Source organism: Nyctibius grandis, chromosome 1 (assembly GCF_013368605.1).
Source record: "Nyctibius grandis isolate bNycGra1 chromosome 1, bNycGra1.pri, whole genome shotgun sequence".
In the NCBI taxonomy this organism is placed as follows: Eukaryota; Metazoa; Chordata; class Aves; order Nyctibiiformes; family Nyctibiidae; genus Nyctibius; species Nyctibius grandis.
Genome location: NC_090658.1, coordinates 80,580,539 through 80,601,955, shown reverse-complemented (window position 1 = coordinate 80,601,955; position 21,417 = coordinate 80,580,539). Strand labels below are relative to the sequence as shown.

The following is a 21,417-nucleotide window of genomic DNA, read 5'->3' as shown; positions in this document are numbered from 1 at the left end:
ATTTTCAAGTAATTAGCCCACAGTGCAGATTTGGCCACTTCTAGTGTACATATGGATAGTGATATTAAGGAAATCATTAGGTGATGAGTAGTTCATATACAGGAGCCAAAAAGTAGTAAATTTAATCTCAGTGCACTCGGGAAGGTAACATGGGTGAAACTAAGAGACACAAGGTACAAGAACAAAACTCCTATGGGAGCTGAAAAGGGCAAGAGCCCTTGGGTACCCCATGGGAGAACATTTCAAACAAAGATTCTACTTCCCTCCATCTCTGAACTGAGCTGAACTGACATTTGAAAAAACCTTTCAAGGAGTCAGGAAATTAAAGTTCTCAGGTCCCTGGGATACTAGGAATCACAAGCATGAAGGGGGATGATAAAGAACCTGTTTTCTGTCTCTCTTATGAGCAGAATTTTATTATCTCATCCTTTCTGTTAATCATGCTACAAATCTGCAAGTGCCAGGTAACTCCCTGGCCCCTCAGTGGTCTATCTGATTAGCACATATAGGTCAATTTAAACCCGTTGTCTCCATGTAGTATTTAAAGACTGTGGATTCTATTTCAGACCTGAAGAAGTGCTTCTGTGTCAGAAAGCTTACTTTTTACAACTATGGCATTTAGTTTAATGAAGGTGTTGCCATGTCTTCTGTAGCTGAGAGAGAAGGTCCTTCCAGGGCTTAGGTAATCTGTCCTGTGCTAAAATGAGTCTGAGCAATGCAAAAAGGGGGATTAGCCCTCTCAGCTAACGTTAGAAAGAGCATACATGATGAGAAATGACCAATGTTTTAGAAGATAAAGTTAGGTAAGATGAATCCTGGGCTAACCATGGGCAAAGTTGATTTTTGGCAAGTTACTTGTCTCCGAGTTCTTTTCTTGGCTGTTCTTCCAGACCCTCTTTGGAGCTGCACTTCGTAGGCATTGTATGTAGAAGGCTGTGGGGAAAGACACTGTGCATGTAATAGTACTAAATATATAAACGACACTTCTCTCTACATCTCTGGTTCCAGGGGCATGGATGGTGCAGAGGCGTGAAAGTCTCCAGCACCACCCTGACAGCAACCTGGGATGAGGCTGTTCATCAGCCTAACTAAGGCAATTTTTAGGGCTGGGGGTTACAAATACTGTTGTGTTAGGAGAACTCACTCCCTGTGGGGAAGGGTGGTTGTTGCCATGTTGCAGAGCAGTACTTCAGTTTTTGTAGTGCCTGGCAGCTGGGATGTGACTCTCTGGCTCAGATGTCTTGCTCTCCAGGCCTTTCTGTTAGTCAGAAGTTGGATTAAGGGTAAGACTACCTAGGGGTAGTCTTGAGGTCTGACAGGTTTATCTGGTACTGAATTCAGAGTGTGTCCTTGATGTTGTTGTTACTACTCTCAGCAGCTTATATGGGCTTCTGAAAGAAGTGGAAAAGCACAAGTATTTCACCAATAAGCCCTGACTCTAGAAACTCTCTAACTGCATGAGCTGACTTGCATGGGAGAGTGGTGCTTACTTATTTAAATCCCATTATTTCAACATAAACATGTACAAGTGAGGTATGTTCATTACTTCTGTATTCAGGCTTCTTTTTAGATGGAGGAAATGAAAAAACTGCTATTGAGAGATTCTTAGGAGGCATCTGGCATGTTTTATCATTCACTTAATATCAGAAACACTTGTTTTCATAGATGTCAATCAAGTTAAACTGTCACGCACTGTAATTGTACCCTGGCATTTGTGCATTGAAAAAAATAATGAACGTCTGCTGAAGAAATCGGTTAAGGAAACCTCATTTTCACAGCTTTTGATATATGTGACATACAGGTATAGACACACCTGAGACATTTGAACTGTCTGCTCAATTTTGTTGTACATACCGATGTCTCTTTGATTAATTACTATGAGATAATTTTGAAATGTGCCTTGAAATATGCCTTAAGTAATTACTGCATAACAAGTTAGAATAATTGATTATATCTGAGGCAAACCAAGAGATGTGAGTAGTGATGAATGTGAATTCACTCTATGAATGTTTGCCATGGACAAATAATACCAAGTTCATACTTTCAGCGCATACATGTTAATGCAGCTTTATTTCAGTTTGACGTTACTCCACTTCTTACATCTGCAGATATTCTGGCATTTGTTCTTAGAATAAACCTGCAGCTTAATAGAATCTAGTTGCTTGACACACTTAGGTCATTTTATGGTGAATTTAGATGGTGAGAGTTAGCCTCCAATGCAAATTATAAGTTCCGTATAATTTTACTGCTTTATGATGTGAAATTTTTAGTTAGTGTTGAAACTCTGTAAAAACACTGCACTGAAAGTGAGTTTTGGCATAACCTAGCATACACTCGTTATGCAATGCATTGGCTAAAATTAAAAGCTGGTAGACTATGAGTAGAAGGTTATTTTGTAGAACCAGGAACCAGCAAGATGTCCTGATCCCTGCGTAAATATAATGAATGAAACTCAGCTGTTACTGTGGCCAGTTCTAATGTTGGCACTCAAAAAACAAACAAACAAAAAAAACAGGATGAGTTTAAAAAGCCAGAATGAAATTATGGGAAAGTTTGGGAAGTCTAGCAGTGAAAGGCAAGAGAAGTTATGCACGGTATCACAAAACCAAAGGTAGTGCTGATGCGAGAATGCTTTATTTGGGTTTTCAGTATGGAGCCTTCTATGCCGTAACAGAAGGTTTATTGAATGTAGTAGACTATGCATAGCAAGGCTGGCTGATAGCAGATAGTTTAGACTAGAAATAAGGCGCTGCAGGAGTAATTGAACGTTGGAGAGATATGTGTAGTGATTTGGTTGCTTTTCTAATACTTCAAGTGTGTATCTCAAAAGTTCAGTGTCTTTCAAAAAGGCGTATTCTGACTGAGACAGAAGTTACGGGCTTGACGCAGAAATCTGAGTTTGTGGCCTGTGTCAGGCATGAGATCTGACAGAGTAGTTACAATAGTGGCTTTGAATTTTAATACATTAATCTGGTCAAATTTGTGATGGTTTTAATGCTTAACTTTCAAGGATGTTCTTCCTGCTGATGTCTTTGATTCCTAGCAGGGAACAGCCTGCTCTCATTAGCATACATGCCTGTTATTGCAGTTCAGCTTTCTGTCGGGGTGTGTGTTTGCTTAAACACAACTGAACTGTAGGTACAGGCAACATTAAAAATCAGTATTCCTGTCTTTACTGCCCGCGTGACTCTGAAAGTTAGTTTTATCCAAAAACTTGTATTCTGATATCTGTCAGTTTTTCTAGAGAAGAATGTGATCTAGATAAAATAATAGAATTGTGAAACATCTCAAAATACTTTTACTGGAGACAGCTTTTAGGATATTTAGCAGATGATGTATTTGAACTTGTGGTCTGCTTTAGCTAATTCACTCTGATTCATATCAACATAGTAGGGTGAATGGGAGTGAAATTTGCATGGGTTTTGCAGTATCAGATACATGGGTTTGTTTAGGGTTTTAATAGCATCACAGTTCGGCACTTGAGGAGAGAAATTTTTTATTTCTTCTTACATTAAAACAGTAATGAATATATAAATCTGTATTTTGGAAAAGTAGTGTGACTTTACCCATTGCTGTCTTCTGTCTCTCTCAGGTGGGTGGCTTATGAGAATCCTGAGTTTACGGGGGAGCAGTATATACTGGCTAAAGGGCTATATTCCAGCATTGAGGCATGGGGGGGAAAGAATTGCAAAATATCTTCAGTTCAACCCATCATTATGGTAAGGAGTTCATTTTATACTTGTTTTGCAAGTTTATCTGAAGTATTTGGAGCTATACTTTTTCTATCACATTCAGTTTATTTACATTCTTTAAACAATAATTAATAGTAAACTTTTGTATGTTTGTTATTTTATCACTGTTTAAAATATTTTTTTCCTTTTTTTTTTTCCCCTCCAAACTTTTGCAGGATATTGGTGGAAGCGAAAGGGGTAAAGTCAAGGTAAGATACTTCTCTAAATGCATGAAGCATACTGTGTAGTGTCTGTAACATGTATAAATAAAGAAATGGCTTTCTGTCTAGTATAACACCCAGGAGTTTGCATAGATGGTTGACTAGTCAGACACAGTGAGAAATATGATTCTATGCAGGTGAAGGAAGGCTGCTTTCCAGACCTCTTAAGTGAGGCATGTTAAGGCCAAAGGAAGGTGGGATTTAATACACACCTGCCATCAGAACTCTCTCAGGGCACAGGCAATGTTTTGGTTCAGCAAGTGAGCTGTTCTGAGGTATCAGTGATTGTTCTTAGGAGCTGGAGCCCGCAGACCTCTATGCAGAGCTGCAGGTACCTGGGTTCTGTGGCTGACGCGAGGGCTCTGCAAGTTAGATGTTATTCATGGTACAGTTGAGACTTAATTCCTTTGGAACCAGGTTCTTTGGTTAACAGTGCTGCTAATGGTGGTTGCACTTTAAGGGAATCTCATTCACTCACAAATACTGCTGAGTTGTGCTTAAAAGTTAATGCCATCTTTGTCAATAACTAAGAGAAGGAAATGGCAGGGAGAACTTGTCTGTTCAGTGAGTTAACATATTTTTACGTTGGACTGTCTCCTGTGTGCAAGTACTAATATGTAGTTCTGACAGAGGCTAATGGGTGGCTTTTTTCATCCTTTCATAATTCTGAACCTTTTCATGTTTGTCCCTGTATAAAGTACTTTTCATTTCAGTCAAAATGATGAGTATGTCATGGAACTAAAAACTAGGGAGAAAAGTCTTAGCTGTCTGGTTTTGCGTTTGTGATTAGTAGCATGCCTCACCAGAATCTCCTGCATAGGGGTAATGTATAAACTGTGGGGAATAAAAATCTCAAGGCTGCTTATTTTCAGCTATGTGCATGAAAAATTATTTGCATCTATATATTATGTGCCTATTAAGACCTTATCATAAGGACACAAAAAGTAATGGCTTGTAGTCAACAGACTGCATCTCTCGTCAGCATGTTCCTCTTCGGAGAACGCTCTACGTGCCCACACTCGTATCTCTGTTAAGAGTGAATAAAGCTGGTAGGCATGTGATAACGTGAATGACTTCTGTGTGATCAGGGTTAATTATCCTCTAACCAAATTAGCAGGTTTGCTGCTTAGATGTTTTTTTCTTTTTAACAAGGACAAAAGACTCTGGGTGATACATCCTCTCTTACCCTTCAAGCAGAGAAAGAACTAACATGCCTGTAACTGTAGCTGTAACAGGCACATAAAGCCCATCTACTATGGCAATATATACCATGCCTGTTGGCATGCTGTCTGAGTACTTTCCAAGATTATGCACCATTTATGTTCTGAGAGACAGTTTTAGTTCATTTAGTGGGAAGACTACTATGTATTTTGGAGATTAAATGGATTAATAATCTAAAACAAAACCTTTTATGGCCCTTTACTAAAGATGCGCCTGTTCTGGCCATTCTGTGGGAATTTAAAAATCTTCTCCAGCAGATAGTCCAAGGAGCTATCTTTGTTAGTGTTGTTTTAGTTATTTTGTATGTTACTGAGTGATTTACAGCCAGAAGTAATTTCGGTATTGTTACCTTGCTGTCTTGAACAAGGATTGCAACACTGAAGAGGTAACAAAAAATATATATAACTGAGGAAGTCTGGGTGTTTTAAGTATGTTTTAATCTAATTATGGAAGTAATGTTAGAGACATGTTACTGCAGGTTGAAGAATTAATTGGTTTTAAATATGTTTATAATTTTTTAAAGGTCCAGTTATTTTCAGAGCCTGAATTCAAGGGTAACTGCCAAATATTTGAAAAAAACACAAGATGTATTGATTCATTTCCTGTGAAGTCTTCAAAAATTTTAGATGGCAGGTAAGTTATATTGAATGAATATTGCAAAATCACTAAAATGGTAGAAGTTTTCAAAAAGCAACCAGCTTTCTAACACCTGAAATGTTTTCACATATGGGGACTTAACAGAAAACAATGCTTTGCAGTTTACACGTCAATCTTTAGCTTGTCAGGACAAAACGTTGTAAATAATGTTTCTGTCAGTAGCTCTTGCTAAAAACTGAGAAACACTAGCATCGTTTTACTTGCACACAATTCTCAAGAGGCAATTTCTTCTCCTTCTTCCTGCAGCTGCGTAGTGTATGACCAGGAAGAATTCTCTGGTAACCAGTATGTGTTAGAAGAAGGAATCTATCCTGATTTGACGGCGATGGGTTGTTCACCCCAAGCAGTTCTAAAATCTTTACGGATTATAAATATTGTAAGTAAAGCTATTGGAAATACTGTAAAGTAAAGATAAGTACACTGATGACTCTGACCTGCCCATTTTTTTTCAACAGTAAAAATGCTAGGGATGCACAGGCAACAGAGGAGTATTTTTTTTTTTTTTTTTCTATGCAGTAGCAGTTAAATGTCCTAGCTGCAGTCAGGTTTTTTTGACCTCTGTGCTGTTTTTGCAAAGGAGAGGACATCACAGAAGCAGTTGCCTGGGATCACTGTTCTTAGTAACAGCTTATAAAAGGACTTCTGTAAAAAGTCAAGGATGTGTCTTTCTTTCCCAGTAGGAGAGACCACTTAGAGTGGATGGAGAAATGTCAGTAGGACAGTGTGAAGAAATATCTGTACTGTGGACCTTGTTTTTTATGCATATTAAAAAAGCAGACTTAACTAAGCAACTTTGCATGAAATACATGTAATTATAAAACACTATTGCTGTCATCAGGGAAATGCAATTTGAGTTAATCACAAAATAATGCACCCTTCTAGATAAAGTAAAGCAACACCCAATGCCATTTGGCAAAATCAGACAGTGTTGTTGTGTGTGGTGGATACAAACTAAACAACATTTACATATTTTGTAACTCATCAGTGGCGAGGAACGCGTTTGCTCAAGCCTATAACCAATCATTATGATGGATCACTTATGGAATCTGCAAGTATCCTTTAAGATCAAAGTAATTACTAGCAAAATGTGGTCAAGAATCCAGGAACTTACAGCAATATGAAGAGATGGTACTCATTTTAAAAAAGGAGTACACTATTGACTCTCTTCTTTGAATTTGGCAACTTTATTGCACTCCACTCTAATTTTGGTAACCTGTCAGTGATGTAGCAGTTGGTGAAGGAGAACTAAAATGTGTCATCCTCTTTCATGTCTCTGTAGCATTTTGATGTACAGTGTAAACATCTGCAGCAAGTATGTCTGCCTTCTGAACTCTTTGGCTGTCCACTAGACTGATCGTATTAAAAACAATAGAAGTGTTTCTAGCCAAGCTTTGTGGGTGATCACCATGAATTAAAATAGGCTCTTTTATACGTGTCAGTATTGAGTTCTTGGGTTTAAAACGCTTGTTTCAAGCTGGATCAGCTTACTTTTGGAAGATTTATTATTTGTGACAGAGACTGTTGTGTTAAAACAGCCAAATGCCAGTTCTGTGCCTCTCAAGTTCCTAAAACTTCTGAAACTTGTTCTAGCCCTACTATTTATCACACTTCAGACAGTAGCATGGAGCTGCATCTGTCTGCTGGTCACGTGCTGCTTCTTCCTTCTTCAGAGGCTTCCTACCTGCGGAGAAGAGGAAAATGGGTTGGTTTGCTCAGCTGTTTATTAGCAAACCAGAATACAGAGAATAAGAAGTTAGGTGGAAATGATCATATTATACTGTTCCTTTTTCATAATTTTACAAAAGTTTGAACCTTATTATTTTAAATACTGGTTTCACGTGTCAGATTTATTTTGGGACTGTTTTTTGTCAGCGCCAATCTTAATTCTTTCTCACCACCTGCCATTGCCATAACTTCCCTCGTGATTTTTCTGTGACATTTCTATACAAGAAGCACCTTTGCTATTTTAGTATGTCACGTTACTATACTTATCTAGTTTAATGCCCCTTTGCAGGAATCCATTTCTAAGGGACCATAAAAAAAGGAAATGAAAGGAATATTTGATAGACTTGGAAGTGAAAGTTAAAAGGGCTTTTGTTCATAATCTCAAGGATTTTGGTTTTTTGTACCATAATATCTTTGCTTGATTGTGCTTGCTTTGCATGCTGCACATGGGTATGCTGCAGATAGAAAATAGCATTTTTCTTTCTTGAATTTGCTACCTATTCTTCATCCTGAACATACTATAAAAACAGCTGTGAATGTGGTTTACGCTTGAACAGTCATACTGAAAATACTTCTTTTTAATGAGCAACTCAGTGAAATAACTAAATGCAGATGTACAGGAACACCAGCTTCGTACAGTGCAGTACGTGGGAAGCACTGAAGGAAAGCCGGTGAGCTGACCTTGTACTCCTCTCTGTGGGGAATGTTTTGTGTACCAGTGTTGCTGCTGAATCTAAAAATGCGCAGAGTAGAAGGTGTCGCAGAAAGTTGGAGATTTCCTTTTCTGTCTGTGTGTTTTCTTTTTAAGTAGATTATTTCTGAAGCATTGCATGTGGCTCAAGGGCTGCTGCCTGACCGGTTGTGTGTCTCAGTGCAGCTGCAGGTCTGTAAAAGGGCTGAGGGGGTCAGAGACACCAGGACATCGTCATGGTGCGACTGTTCCTGTTGGGCTCTTTACCTGTGATGACGCATGACAGTCTAACTGGTGTTAACCTTTCCTGGTGGGGATGAGCGTATTCTGATATTGGAGTAAGGTGAAAGGCCTCTCCTGGCGTTTTCCACAGCCTAGCAGCGTATGTGCAATCAGGAAGCATAGCTCAGCTGCTGTGCGATAACCTGGACTGCTGCGGAGATCATGGTGACACTCACGCAACATTGTCATCCGGGCCCTTAAACATCTAAAGGAAGATTAAAGAGGAATTTAAGCACTGTCTAGAATTGGTAGACATGAGGTCGTGCCTAACAAAGTCATACGGAAGCACAGCTATCTGCTGCCATGCGTGTACGGAGCCACCTCTGCCTTGGCGGGCCTGTTTCCATGCCTGAGGCCAGATGGGAGTCTGTCGAGACTTCGCGTCATGTCAGGTGTTCCCGATCCAGTTGATGTGTTCAAGCATGCTGAACCCATGCCAGCAGGAAGGAGCTCTTCTAGCTATGGTGTTGGTTTTATGCAGTCGTTGCTGGAAGACTTGGGAGAGAGGGAGTGGCATGGTCATTTCTATGTATGAGCATAAACTGTAACACCAGGACACTCAGGCTTAATTGACTTTACCTGGAGGGATTTCAAACCTTTACCTCGCAGCTTCCAGGGGGAAGGCCTTAATTGTGAGAGTTTATTTACAGTCCACTACAGATAGATACCCTGCCACACAGAAAAGAGTCCAAGGTTCGTTATCTAGAAGACATTTAAAATGGATTCAGTGATGCAGGGAGCTTCATGTGGGCAGAATCCCTTTGACACCAGAAGCATTTTGGCAGAGAGGGAGAAGAATCATCTCCCCACAGCCCTTCGGAGAATTCAGATGTTACAGTTCTTGCTTAAGTCATGAATTTCACCTCACAAGTATGAATCTTGACGCTTTTGTCTAGTCAGAGATTGACGTTGCCATAACCTACTATAAGAGTTAAAAATGAGAGCAGTAAGTGCTATGCAGTGCTGACAAGGCTGTCATTTGAAGCTGTAGAAATCAATATTCTCTCACTGTGTGTTCAGGTCTGAAGATGAAAATTCCTACAATGAATGGGGTTTAGTGCAATGGAAGAGGGATATGGCATTAATCAAAATGTATTTTAAAATATACTTAAGATATTATGCAAGAATCAACCACAGTGACATTTGTGTGTGCCTTAAGATAAGGAAGTTTTATGTTCTGTGCAAGAAGATCTCTTGTGTGTTTTGTGTAAGGGCTTTTATTACTTTTTTATTTCCTTTAAGTAACCTGTTGCAGAGCAAAAACATTATTCAGGGTCTTTGATCTTAAACAATCAAGAAGAAACCTCTGAAATAAAAGGGCTATGTGAAGTAATGATGCTCACAGTCACCGCCTGGAGTTCTAACATCCTATAAAAGTGCTCATCTTCCTTTTGCAGGAGCTGTCTGAGCCGTGCATAGCTCTTTTTGAAAAGGTGGGTTTCCGAGGAAAGAAAATAGAATTCAGTACAGAAATCTTAAATCTCCAGTTCCTGGGATACAGTCCTCGAATAGCTTCAGTTCAAGTCCTTGGTGGCATGTAAGTTTAATATCACTTCTTGATTCTTTAGAATGATGTACTTATTCAACAGAAAAATTACAGGTGTTAAAAACCAAGGAGTATAAAATTAGAATATCATAATGTGTGCAGTGCGTTAATGCAGTTTCTTCTTACAAAACCTTTTCATATCCTGTTTCAACAACATGTTAACCACTGACCGGTGCCTGGTGCTAGAAGTTGAAATGAATTTTGCTAAAGCTTACAAGGAAAATGGTGTCTTCTCTCATGCCATATTATAAAAACCAGCTTGCATAGCATCTTTAAAACCAGCTTCTGTGCTCGTGGTTTAGGTCTCAATCATAAAAAAAAAACATTCAGTTTGTGATCTGTGTCATGTGTCATAAGCTCAAAATGTTTTAATAAGTCTTCATGTTCATGATTTTACCTGGATGTTACGGACACAGTGGTACAATCAGATCATGATCTGGCCCCTTTTGGCATTAGTAATAATCCCTTTCACTTCAGGAATTGGGTCAGACTTTGGTTGTAAATCTAGCTGTTAAATTTGTTAGCTATTTTTAAGCAGTTGTGTTCTCTAAATTTACTTTTGAAGATCATGTGAAAAAAATAGTCTGTAATGAAGTTTAAAAACTGTCTGGAAGCATTTTGAAAACTACTGTGCTATCTTCTTCTGGTGTTCCAGCAGATCTGTTAAATTTCTCTTTTCATGTTTTTCCTGTTGTTAACCTCTACCCTCCAAGATACTTGCCTCAAGTATATGGTCAGGTTTTTTCTAACCTGAAGAATGTGACTTTTCAACGCTAGATCCATGTTACTGTTGCTTTGCATTTAAATGTGTTCTTTTGAAGAGGTAAATTTCCAAGGTGTGTGCTAGAGAGATGCTGTTGGATAGCTGAAGACTGCCCTCAAGTGGATAGCTTAGCACCAGATCTGTAGAGCAAACCATTTTCCCCATCTGGGTAAGGTGGTCAAAGGGTTTCCTTAGCACCTTGAACTGGTTTGAAGCATAAAGGTCATAAGAAAAGGTACATGCTCTGTGTTCTTAAGTCTCTTGAGATTTCAGTATCTTTCACCGTAACCACAATATAGTTGATTCTCACCTTCCATAACACAAAATAACATGAAGTCAAACATCAAGTTACTTCTTTGCCAAGAACATGGTTACCATGATTCCAGGTAATGGAGTTGTGAATTGTGCATGTTTCCTGTCCAGTGAATACATATGATTTTTTTTTTGTGGGAATGTATAGAGTATGAAAATTCTGATTTCATTATAGCAGTGTCAGCTGCTGAAATGTGTCAAAATACACGTTTCGGAGTGTCCTTGCACCTACTGCCTCTCTTATTGAAGGGGTTTTCATCTTCTCTTCCTTTGTTAAGAGATATCCATTTATAATTCTCTTAATTTCATACCTGGGGGTAGATGTGTATTAGGCTGTGAAAAAGCACCAAAATTAAGGTGAGAGTGCTGCTTCTGGATATAGACTTCTACTGACAAATCAGAGGAAAGGAGGTAACAGGAAAATGTGTGCATTGAGTGTTCAGGTACTCAAAAACCTATGTTGAGAAAACTCAACAAACTGCACTGTACTGCAGCCTGTTCGAAGTCTAGTTGTAATTCACTGCCTGTGCCAATAGTAGAAAAGCAGAAGTCAGGTTCTGACAGGTTGCTGTCAATGTGATTGTAAGCATCGTTGGATGTGTGCTAGGGAATGCTAAACAAAATTTCTCTATATGTTTTTTTTTCCTCTCTCTCTCCCCCCCGCCTGATATTTGGAAAGAAGAAAGGTGTACTGAAATAAAACCTCTATCAAAATATGGTAGAGAACTTCACCCTCTTGCAATTCCAGGATTTGCTTGTTGCAGTCTGCATCCCTGCATCTTTCCCATGTGGGTCGCACCTGTCCAGATTAAGATGCACAGAACTACTAGTTCTGCACATGCAGCAATCTAGCGTATACAGCTTATGTAGCATATACATATATGTGCCTTGAGGAGTCACAGTACCTCCTGAAAACAGATGATATTTAAAAGTGGGTTCTCCCTTTAAGGCAAGAAAATGTTTTGTTTCATTCAGCTAGTAATTTTTAAATAATAGGACTTTAAAATGTGAACTCCAGTGTACTCATCTTAATGCAGTCGATCTAAATCAGGGCATGATTTTATTATTTTTGAAGACCTGTTAAAAAGAAGGCCATTGGCTTTCCAAAGCTGAACACTTCTACTTTGTGGGACAGATTTCCGTTAAACCCATTTATTGATTACAAAGCAGGATTTGGCAGTAAAAGCATTCTGTCTTTTTTTTTTTTTTTTTTCCTTTTTTTCTCATAGATGGGTAATTTATGAGCATAGTAATTACAGGGGGCGTCAGATGTTGTTATCACCAAATGAAATTCCAGATTGGTATAAAGTGAGCGGCTACTGTCAGATAGGTTCTCTGAGACCTTTACTGCAGGTGAGTAGGCTCTGACATGAGATTGTCAGGTACTAACTTATATTTTGTAATGGGGTTGGGAGGATATTATACAGTTGAAAGCAATGTCACAGTCTTGATGCATATCACAAGCTTCAGCAATGGCAATTGTGTAAAGAAATCAGTCTAGTTTTCTTGTAATAAAAGCTATTAGATTATGCTACATGGCTTTGCAGTTCTGACTTTGCTTTGCAGCTAACTTTGCAGCTTTGCTTAAACTGTTCAATAAACTGTCAATATACTTATTGACAGCATATAAGGATTGGCTAAATTATTTTAACAAATAATGGCTATAACTACTATGTATAAATTATTTTAAGTTGTTTTATAATTAGCACCCAAACTGGTCACTGGCATACTGTCTGTACTGTCTGCATTATTTTTGGAACAACAAGAAAATTGGTCAGCAAAAGTGGATACCTCAATTAGTAGTGATTTTGTGTTGATTTAGGGGGGAAGGTCCTTCCCTGCATATTACTTGGCAGAATAATTTGCAAATCTAATACAAAACTTACTCTTGTGGTGTCCTTTTCATTTTTTTCTCTAAATAAGGACCATGTGATTTGGTCCAACGCTGCAGCAGTCCTGTGAGCTTTCACATTTGAGGTTCTTGCTGAGCCATACTTTAGTGAGAAAACAACTTTTTCCGATTCACAGGTTACTTGTACCTGTAACCAAATGCATTTGCTCGCTGTCATATCGTTTTCTTTGTATAGCCTAAGTAGAGTTAGGAATAATGCATCTTGACTGCCCTGGCTGAGAACTTGTCTAAACAGAAATGTTGATGTGTAACAAGCCGCAGCATGAATGTGCAGTGTAATACTTGCTGCCAGTGAAATAAGCAGCGCTGCACAGGTGCACCCTTAATGAAAGCTAAGAGCATCTATACAAGAAGTTAGCAGAGAAAAGTTACTGCTGCTCTGAATTAAAAATTCTGAGCTTTCCACTGTGTGCTGATCTCAGTGCATAGGAAAGCCTAGAACTCTCCTTGCAGAATGGCAAGTCCTCAAAGCTTGGCTTGTCCTAGACATTTATGGACTTTGGAATTAAATTCTAAAATAGAAAAGTTAAGCTTTCTGAAAGAAGGAGGGAGGCACGGGGTTCAGCAGCGAACAGTAATTGCTCTGAAGTTAACCAGGGCAGGATGTGTTCTGTGCTGAGACTGTGGTTAAAGAGTTCTGTTGTTTTCTGCAGAAACGTGTGTACTTCAGGCTTCGAAACAAGGAAACAGGAAAATTCATGTCAGCCGATGGAAACTTAGACAATCTGAGTCTTCTCAGAATACAGGTTGCAGAAGATACAGACTCAGATGATCAAATCTGGGTTTACCAGGATGGATTCATAAGGTGCCGGGTGAGGTTCAAGTTCAATGTGAATTTTCTCTTTTCCTCTCCCATAGTAGGGCTTTCTGATTTCAATTCCTACTATATCATCTTAATTTATTTTATAGGCTTATTCCATTTCAGCTGTAATATAATATTTTTGTAGGAGTTTTTGGTTTTTTTTATTGGACTTTGACTTTTTCAGGTGATATAAACTGTTGTGCAATACCTTTTTTTATATAATTGAAATTTTGAGAGATTTTAGTTATGATTTACTTTTTCCCTAAAGACTAGTAGCCTCATAAGTACAATCAACATCATAAGATCATTGTCTTGTTCTTCATGAGCTCCTTCCACTTTCATGCCCTCTTTCTTCATAGTGAAAAAATCACAGAAGTGTCAAAGCAGGGGAGACCTTTTAAAATGCAGACGCTTCCTGATAATATTTTGAACTATGCATACCTTCTGGTAGGCTGATTAGTGTAACGTAGATTATATCCTCTTCTGCATTCAGGCAAGCTTAAAGATAAAATCCTACTCTTTTGGGTTTTTTGGGGTTTTTGTTTGGTTGGGTTTTTCTGGTTATCCCTGTGTTTGTCGATTTCATCCCTTTTCCGTTCCTCTGTACAAGTTTCCAAATGAAGTCCTGCTTTTCTCACAGTCCATAAAACTAATCATGTGCGAATTGTCATTGAGGTGAGCAGAGGTATGAGCAGTTCATAATGTTTAAGCATGAGCAGTCTTAGGTAGGGATGCTGGCCAAAGAAAATGAAGTTACTTTAATACTGTTAAACAGCTTGACTGCAAAGAATCATGTGAACTTTTTCTATAGGATTGTATAACTTCAAAGGAGCCATTTATAACTATGTCATCTGTGCTGGAGGGAAGAATCTTACTGTTAATAAGCTAAGGCATTGTTTGGACACGTTTACAGGACACATGCAGTAGTAAAAGGGATTTATGCAGACAGCAAAATGATGCAAAGTAAGCTAAAAGCTTTAATATCACATAAAAAAGATCTCTCTCTTGACAGTGCCTCTCAAACATTTAACTGAAAGTATTCATATTGAGACAGTGTGGTATTATGTGGCTTTGGATAAATGCTCTTGGGTTTCGTCCCCGTCTCTGTGTCTCATAAAGCAGTTTTTCTGTGCGCAGAAAATACACAGCTCGTGCTGTATAGCAATCAGGTAGCTTAGTGCAGAGTGCAAGCTGACAACATTGATCTTAATGACTGAACCCTTACAGAGCTCTGCCATCTTTCTGTTGAATGGCAGTAAATGTATTTTGCACAAAAAATTGGTTTTCACCACATTTTAAAAAGAGAATTAAGCTCGTGGGTCGGTAGGTATGTGCACGTAGGCAGACATAGGTCATTGAAAGAACTTGTGCCTTTCTTCTTGTAAGCTTAGGTCATCTCACTGACTGAGTCACGGTGCCTTGAGGTATGCCTGAGGTTTTCAAGGAGGGGCTGTTTTAGGTAGGTGGGATGACCAGTAAGCAGGATGTGAAAGTCATTCTTCTCATTTTGTCAGAAACAGATATGAACAGCAGATATGAATTCAGGTCTTCTCACTCTTCATGAGTTTCTTGGAGATGGGTGAAGTAATGGCCTAGTGGACCTAATGTGTAAGCTTTGTGTCTTCCAAGTCCTACTAGAGAGCATTTTTAGATACAGATGAGAATTTCAGAACTGCAGAACTAAATAGACTTACTTCAGTTCTAGGTTATGACAGTAAGAAGTACTTTTTCAATACTGTATATTTAATAATTTAGGGCCATATGAACAATGGCAGATGGGTGTTTGTTTAATCTGCCACTGAAGTCCATTCAGAAGTTACAAGGTGGCTTATCATGATCTATTGAAAATCACTGTTCACACGGAGTAATTAACTGCAATGTACTGCTAATACAGCCTTAATATTCTTTTCAAGTAAGCTTGATTTTTGCCAGTTCTTTTTTTAACCATAAAGACATTTGCAGAGTTTTGAAATCAAGGATTGCAAACGACTAGGAAAATAATATAGCGCAGAGAAGAAAATATTATCGTGATACGCTGTGAAATTCCAACACTCGATACTGTGCAGTTATGTCCTTTATCTCACAAGGTTATTGCAGAACTAGAAATTATTAAAGCACAAAAAAAAGGATGTGCAGAGGAGATGGAGGGATTCTATGCAAGGAAGAGATGAAATAAGTAGGCCTTTTTAGCCTGCAAAGGGGGCAGTTCAAGGGATGATATGGTTGAAGTCTCTGCAAACATAGCATGGACAAGACACCCCTTAAGTAAGGGAAACGGGGTGAGGAAAGCATCAAATAAAACTAGTAGCTGCCTAACAATTTTTTTTGTTTGTTTTTAATAGTAGTAGTTAAGATTTGGAACTGCTTGCCACAGAAAGGTTATGATACAGAAGGGTGTTCATGTAAAAGGGTTACATTGATCTCAGTGGGTAGTGACTAACAAATTCACATATGGGACAGAAACTGAGTATTAAAGGTACCAGTTCTGCACGGAAGAGTTGCTGGACTGGAAATTGCTGTAGACTGGGAGAGATTACCAGGAACATACTGCATACAAGAGCAGAGCGAATGTAATCTTCCACAGCATCTGTTATTGGCCACTGCTAGAGGCAGGTGCTGATGGTACCTTTTGATCTGATACAGCATGGTTATTTTAATATTCTTACGTAGCGGAGAGTGTCAGCAGAAACAGGAACAAAGGAAAAATAAGTAGTCTTGAGTTTGGGGCAAAAATACATTCCTTTAGGGGAAGTAGTTCCTAGATTCTGTTCTCACCTGCTGACATCTCTCCTATCTGATTAAAAAACAGTGGATACTAGAAGTAAGGCTGTTTTGAATAATTGCTGTTGCCTTTCTGATCATACAGATGGCAGAGGATTGCTGCTTGACAATTGTTGGAAATCTTATAACTCCTGGCTCTAAGCTTGGTCTGTCATTTGAGCGGACTGAAGACAAACAATATTGGCATATTAGTCCCGATGGCAGGATTTATAGCAAGATGAAACCCAAGCTGGTTTTAGATATCAAAGGTAAGCAAATGTGTTATTACGTTGTGTCTTAATTACACGGTATTTACAGTGGGATGGGCACTAAACGTGCCTATAAATTAAGGATGGTGTTACAGTTACTTTAATCTAGAATCAAAAAAGACCCGATTAGCTCGTCTGACCTCCTGAATTATACGGGCCCTAGGACTTCATTTCATTTTTCCTACATAGAGTTTTGTAACTCACAGTACTTGCTTATCTTGTATGCCCAGTGTCCACTCACTGTAGATATCCTCAGTTAATGTTACGTGGCACTGGGTGATGTGAATATCATTATTTAAAATGCTGAAGCAAGAAAAACCTAGCTTCTCATTAACTTTAATTTGTATAGAGCAAGTTTTCTTATATAGTAGCTGTAGATGCAATAGCCAAAGGATATTGGGAAAGCTGTACACTGCTGTGATTAGATGCAAAAAGTTTTTTCATTTGTTTATTAATGGCTATTCCTTTATTGCGAACATGAGATTCTGCCATAGCAGCCTAATAAGGTCTCTGCGCACTTGATGCATGTTTTACAGTTGCTTTTGTCACAGCAATTTGATTCATGTAGATACTGTTTCTGAACTTTGTTTTCATAGTTTCATAGAAGGTCTAAAAAAGCAACAAATGGAATGATTAGCAGGATTAGCATAATCAGATGTTCTTACATAAGTCTGCATTTTTGGGTGTGGGATTAATCATTTTCTTGAGATGTTAATTTTTTTTTAGTAATTTTAAAATTACTTTTGCATTGATGCTGTGACATTAATTACAGCAATTACAAAAAAAAAAAAGGGGCGGGGGGAGAAAAAGAAAAATACCAGAGTCAACAGTCAGCACTTTAGAACTAAAAAGGACAGGACTATCAGAACTGTGAGAAAAGGGTTATCTAGTGTCTGACTGTAATACAACACTGACACAAATAGCCATAAATTCTCTTTACTGCCACAGAAGGTTGGTGATGTTTAATAATAAATTTACCAAAAAGACTCCAGTTCAAGGGAGAGTCTTTAGTCACAATGACTCTGCATACTTTTTTCTAAAGTCAGTTCCAAGTTGCACCAAACAAGCAGAAATACTATTAACGCTGCCTTGTCTTCAGTTAATCATGTTAAAAGCAATTACGTATTCTGCATTTATAATTCAAGAACTTCACAATGGATAGGTCCAGTGATGAAACTATAGATGCACTCTTAGTTAAAAAAAAAAGTAAATCTGTACAGTAAATATGAAAGAGTAGGTACATCTAGCTTTTATTTGAGAAAGCCTAGTAGGAACATTACCTGTTTCTGCCAATTCTGCTGATTCATTCTTGACCACGAATTGAGCATTAAGAATTCTTTAGCAAATGAATGCAGTTGTTCAGCTGTGCAGTTACCAATGCCACCTTGTGGATGTACTGGCATAGCACAAAGCTTTGTCCAGAGCACTGCTCTGTCAAAGTACATAGTCTCTCGTTCCACTGAAAAAAATCCCATCTTGTCCCATGAAAATATGTTTACATTCTGTCAGACGCCGCTTACAAAATAGTTTTTTGCGCTCACAGTGATAACTGAGCTATGTAGCTAATGTTATTTTTTGTAGCTGCTGGTTAGTTTTTTTTTTTCCTATGGGAGTATTTGAGGGAGTATTTGATCTGGTATTCCCTTATTTTTCCCCTCTTTCTGAAGAACTTTGCAAGTATTTCTGCTGTGTATCTCTACTGCTTTTTAGTAATTGCCTGGTGATCGCCACGAGAGAAATCATGTTGGCGTTAACATTCTCAGAGACCTTTCTGATTTGGGGCAGTGGCACCAGAAAGCCTCCTCTAAATTCCTGAAGCGGAGAACAGCTAAGGTCCTTGAGATGGCATTTCCTTAGTACAAAAGAGCTGCTCTTAAGTGTGCCTGCCCATTCAGAACTCCAGGTGCCTAGGGTGTGTCTTTCTGAGATCTGCTAGAATCCGTATTTGTTATATCCATCGTAAGCTTTCAGCTGCCAGGCTTGTCATTTGCTCATTTGGGGAGAGTGAGGTTATAGGGGTGCAGAAAGACGGTGTCTGTAGGAGTGTCCTGGTGCTCTGTATCAATGGTTGGCTCAGATGGCTGCTTCCAGTGGGAATACTACCTGCTATTGCAGGTGTGTTGTACTACGTGATGTGCGTGTGTCCTACACTTCTGCAGCGTGTGCTAGATCTGAGAAAAAAATGTCAGTTCTGACTTTCAGCTCTAGTCGAGTGTTTCTTTCGTTCCGAGTTTCTTGAATCAGATTACTAATGGTGCTCTTCTATGGGAGCATGTTTGGCTTTGCATCACATGAGTCAATTAAGCCCCTCTAAGAAAGGGTTGTATTTTGCATTCAGATATAGAATCATAGAATGGTTTGGGTTGGAAGGGACCTTAAAGATCCTCTAGTTCCAACCCCCCTGCCACAGGCAGGGACACCTTTCCACTAGACCAGGTTGCTCAAAGCCTCATCCAACCTGGCCTTAAACACTGCCAGGGAGGGGGCATCCACAGCTTCTCCGGGCAACCTGTTCCAGTGACTCGCTACCCTCAGAGTCAAGAATTTCTTCCTAATATCTCATCTAAATCTACCCTCTTCCAGTTTAAAACGATTCCCCCTCGTCCTATCACTACATGCCCTTGTAAAAAGGCCCTCTCCCGCTTTCCTGTAGGCCCCCTTCAGGTACTGGAAGGCTGCTATAAGGTCTCCCCAGAGCCTTCTCTTCTTCAGGCTGAACAGCCCCAACTCTCTCAGCCTCTCTCCATAGGAGAGGTGCTCCAGCCCTCTGACCATCTTCGTTCAGCCACCAGTGGAAACAGCCGAACACTGGGTGATATTCTGTGTATGGCAACTTGTGATGCAGCTCATCAAAATACAGGATTATAATGGCAAAGAATAAATGAGTACCAGACCTTGTCCCTGGTGTGGTCATGTTCATATTGTCTATTAGCAGCAGGAATTATTTCATTGTGTAAACATCATCTTTAGAGTGAAGTGAGAACTGGCAACTGTTGAGGGGAAGCTGAACAGCCACATTTGACTTTCGGGAAGTGACAGTCTCAAAGGAGCTACACCTGACTGTATTGCAGCGTTTCCTTCCATTCCCATCCAAGCTGAAAAAGCCGAGGTACTGAATTACTGAAGGGGTGGAGAGGAGCAGGCAGGCGCCCTTGTTTCAAAATTAATTCCACAAGCAGGCAGTGATGAAAATGATTTTGTCTTTTCAGTGCCTTGGGGAGAAGAGAAACTGTCTACACCAGCACTTACTAGAGTTGCTCTGAAACCTAGAGTATGTGTCTCTTATTTCAAAGATAATCTGCACTCTGAAATTTTTCTTTACAGGAGGCGCACAATATGATCGCGACCATGTTGTTGTCAACACAGTCAACGAAGAGAAGTTCACGCAGTGTTGGGAACCACTAGTCGTATAAACCCAAACAAGCAGAGATGACATTTGAATTAGCTATTCCAGACGCTAGGATTGGCACTGCCATCTCTGAAGGATACAGGATCAACAATGAGAGTTTTGTCTTTTCTTTGCAATTTTAAAAAGAACAAACAACAGAATGATTTCACCTCTCTATCTAAGATTATTATCCCTATAAAAGCTTGAATATCTTTTTTTTTTTTTTTTTGTAAATCATCACAACTTAATATGAGAAAGAGAGTGGTAGCACACTTTGGGTTAGAGTGGAAGAACTAAAGATGGAAGAGACTCCATGGAGTTACAGTTATGTCAGTGAGTAGTTAATCCAGAACAGTCAATAAGCATAATTTAAAATTATTTTTAAAAGGTGTTTTTTTATAACAGAGAAGGGCTAAAAAATAATTAAAGCTTATTTTATAAAGGACAGGAGTGCAGTGTGTATGTGGGTATAGCAACTTGGACCTATGGGCTGTAGTATAGAGAAATATTCACTACTGGAAATTAATATATTTGTTTCACTGGAACAAACTTATATTTACTGAAAGTTTAAAGACTGCTAACACACACAGCACATCCAAAGAATTTTTAACATGTGGCTTCAAATATAGTTCATATGCTAATATAGTAAATTCTAAATTAAGAAAAAAATTAGATTTTTCTCATCTAGAGATGATGTAAATTAGTAGATGTTTGTTAGTAAAAGAGAGGGCTGGCAAAAGGATGCATTGGAATGTGAAGAACTTGCCCATTTTCTAGGCTGCCTAACTTTTTGAGTTACGGGTATTTTACTTCTTTGCCAAGTCAAATTTTTACCTTTTAAAACAGTTCCAGTAAGTATAGTCTTCCTGAACTCCAAAACCATATAGAAAACAAGAATTCTTGGGGAAAGTATCCCTAAAGGTGACTGCAACAGCACCTAAGCGCTGTGGTGCTAAGTTTTTCAGCCACTGCCTTTTGGGCTTGGTGTGGAGAATGCCAGGCTCCCAAGTATTTCTGGTGTTGCTGGGGTGCAATGTCCGTGGTGGGCTGCTGGCTCCCAGCGGCTGCTGGGCAGGAGTGTCGGACTCCTCTAGTAAGGGGCTTAATCAAGCCTGGATACGTGCCCCATCACAAGGG

At 39.0% G+C, this 21,417-nt stretch overlaps 1 protein-coding gene across 1 annotated transcript in view; it reads left to right on the top strand.

Annotated features, from left to right (window-relative positions):
• The window catches only part of CRYBG1 (crystallin beta-gamma domain containing 1), a 40,875-nt gene extending 20,570 nt beyond the window's left edge, over nt 1-20,305 (top strand). The window contains exons 13-21 of the mRNA XM_068411572.1: nt 3,593-3,719; nt 3,908-3,940; nt 5,697-5,806; nt 6,077-6,206; nt 9,926-10,065; nt 12,379-12,502; nt 13,715-13,873; nt 16,730-16,892; nt 20,217-20,305. Coding sequence (XP_068267673.1) covers nt 3,593-3,719; nt 3,908-3,940; nt 5,697-5,806; nt 6,077-6,206; nt 9,926-10,065; nt 12,379-12,502; nt 13,715-13,873; nt 16,730-16,892; nt 20,217-20,305 — 1,075 coding nt within the window. The remainder of the gene's footprint in view (nt 1-3,592; nt 3,720-3,907; nt 3,941-5,696; nt 5,807-6,076; nt 6,207-9,925; nt 10,066-12,378; nt 12,503-13,714; nt 13,874-16,729; nt 16,893-20,216) is intronic.
• The last annotated feature ends 1,112 nt before the right edge of the window (nt 20,306-21,417 follow it).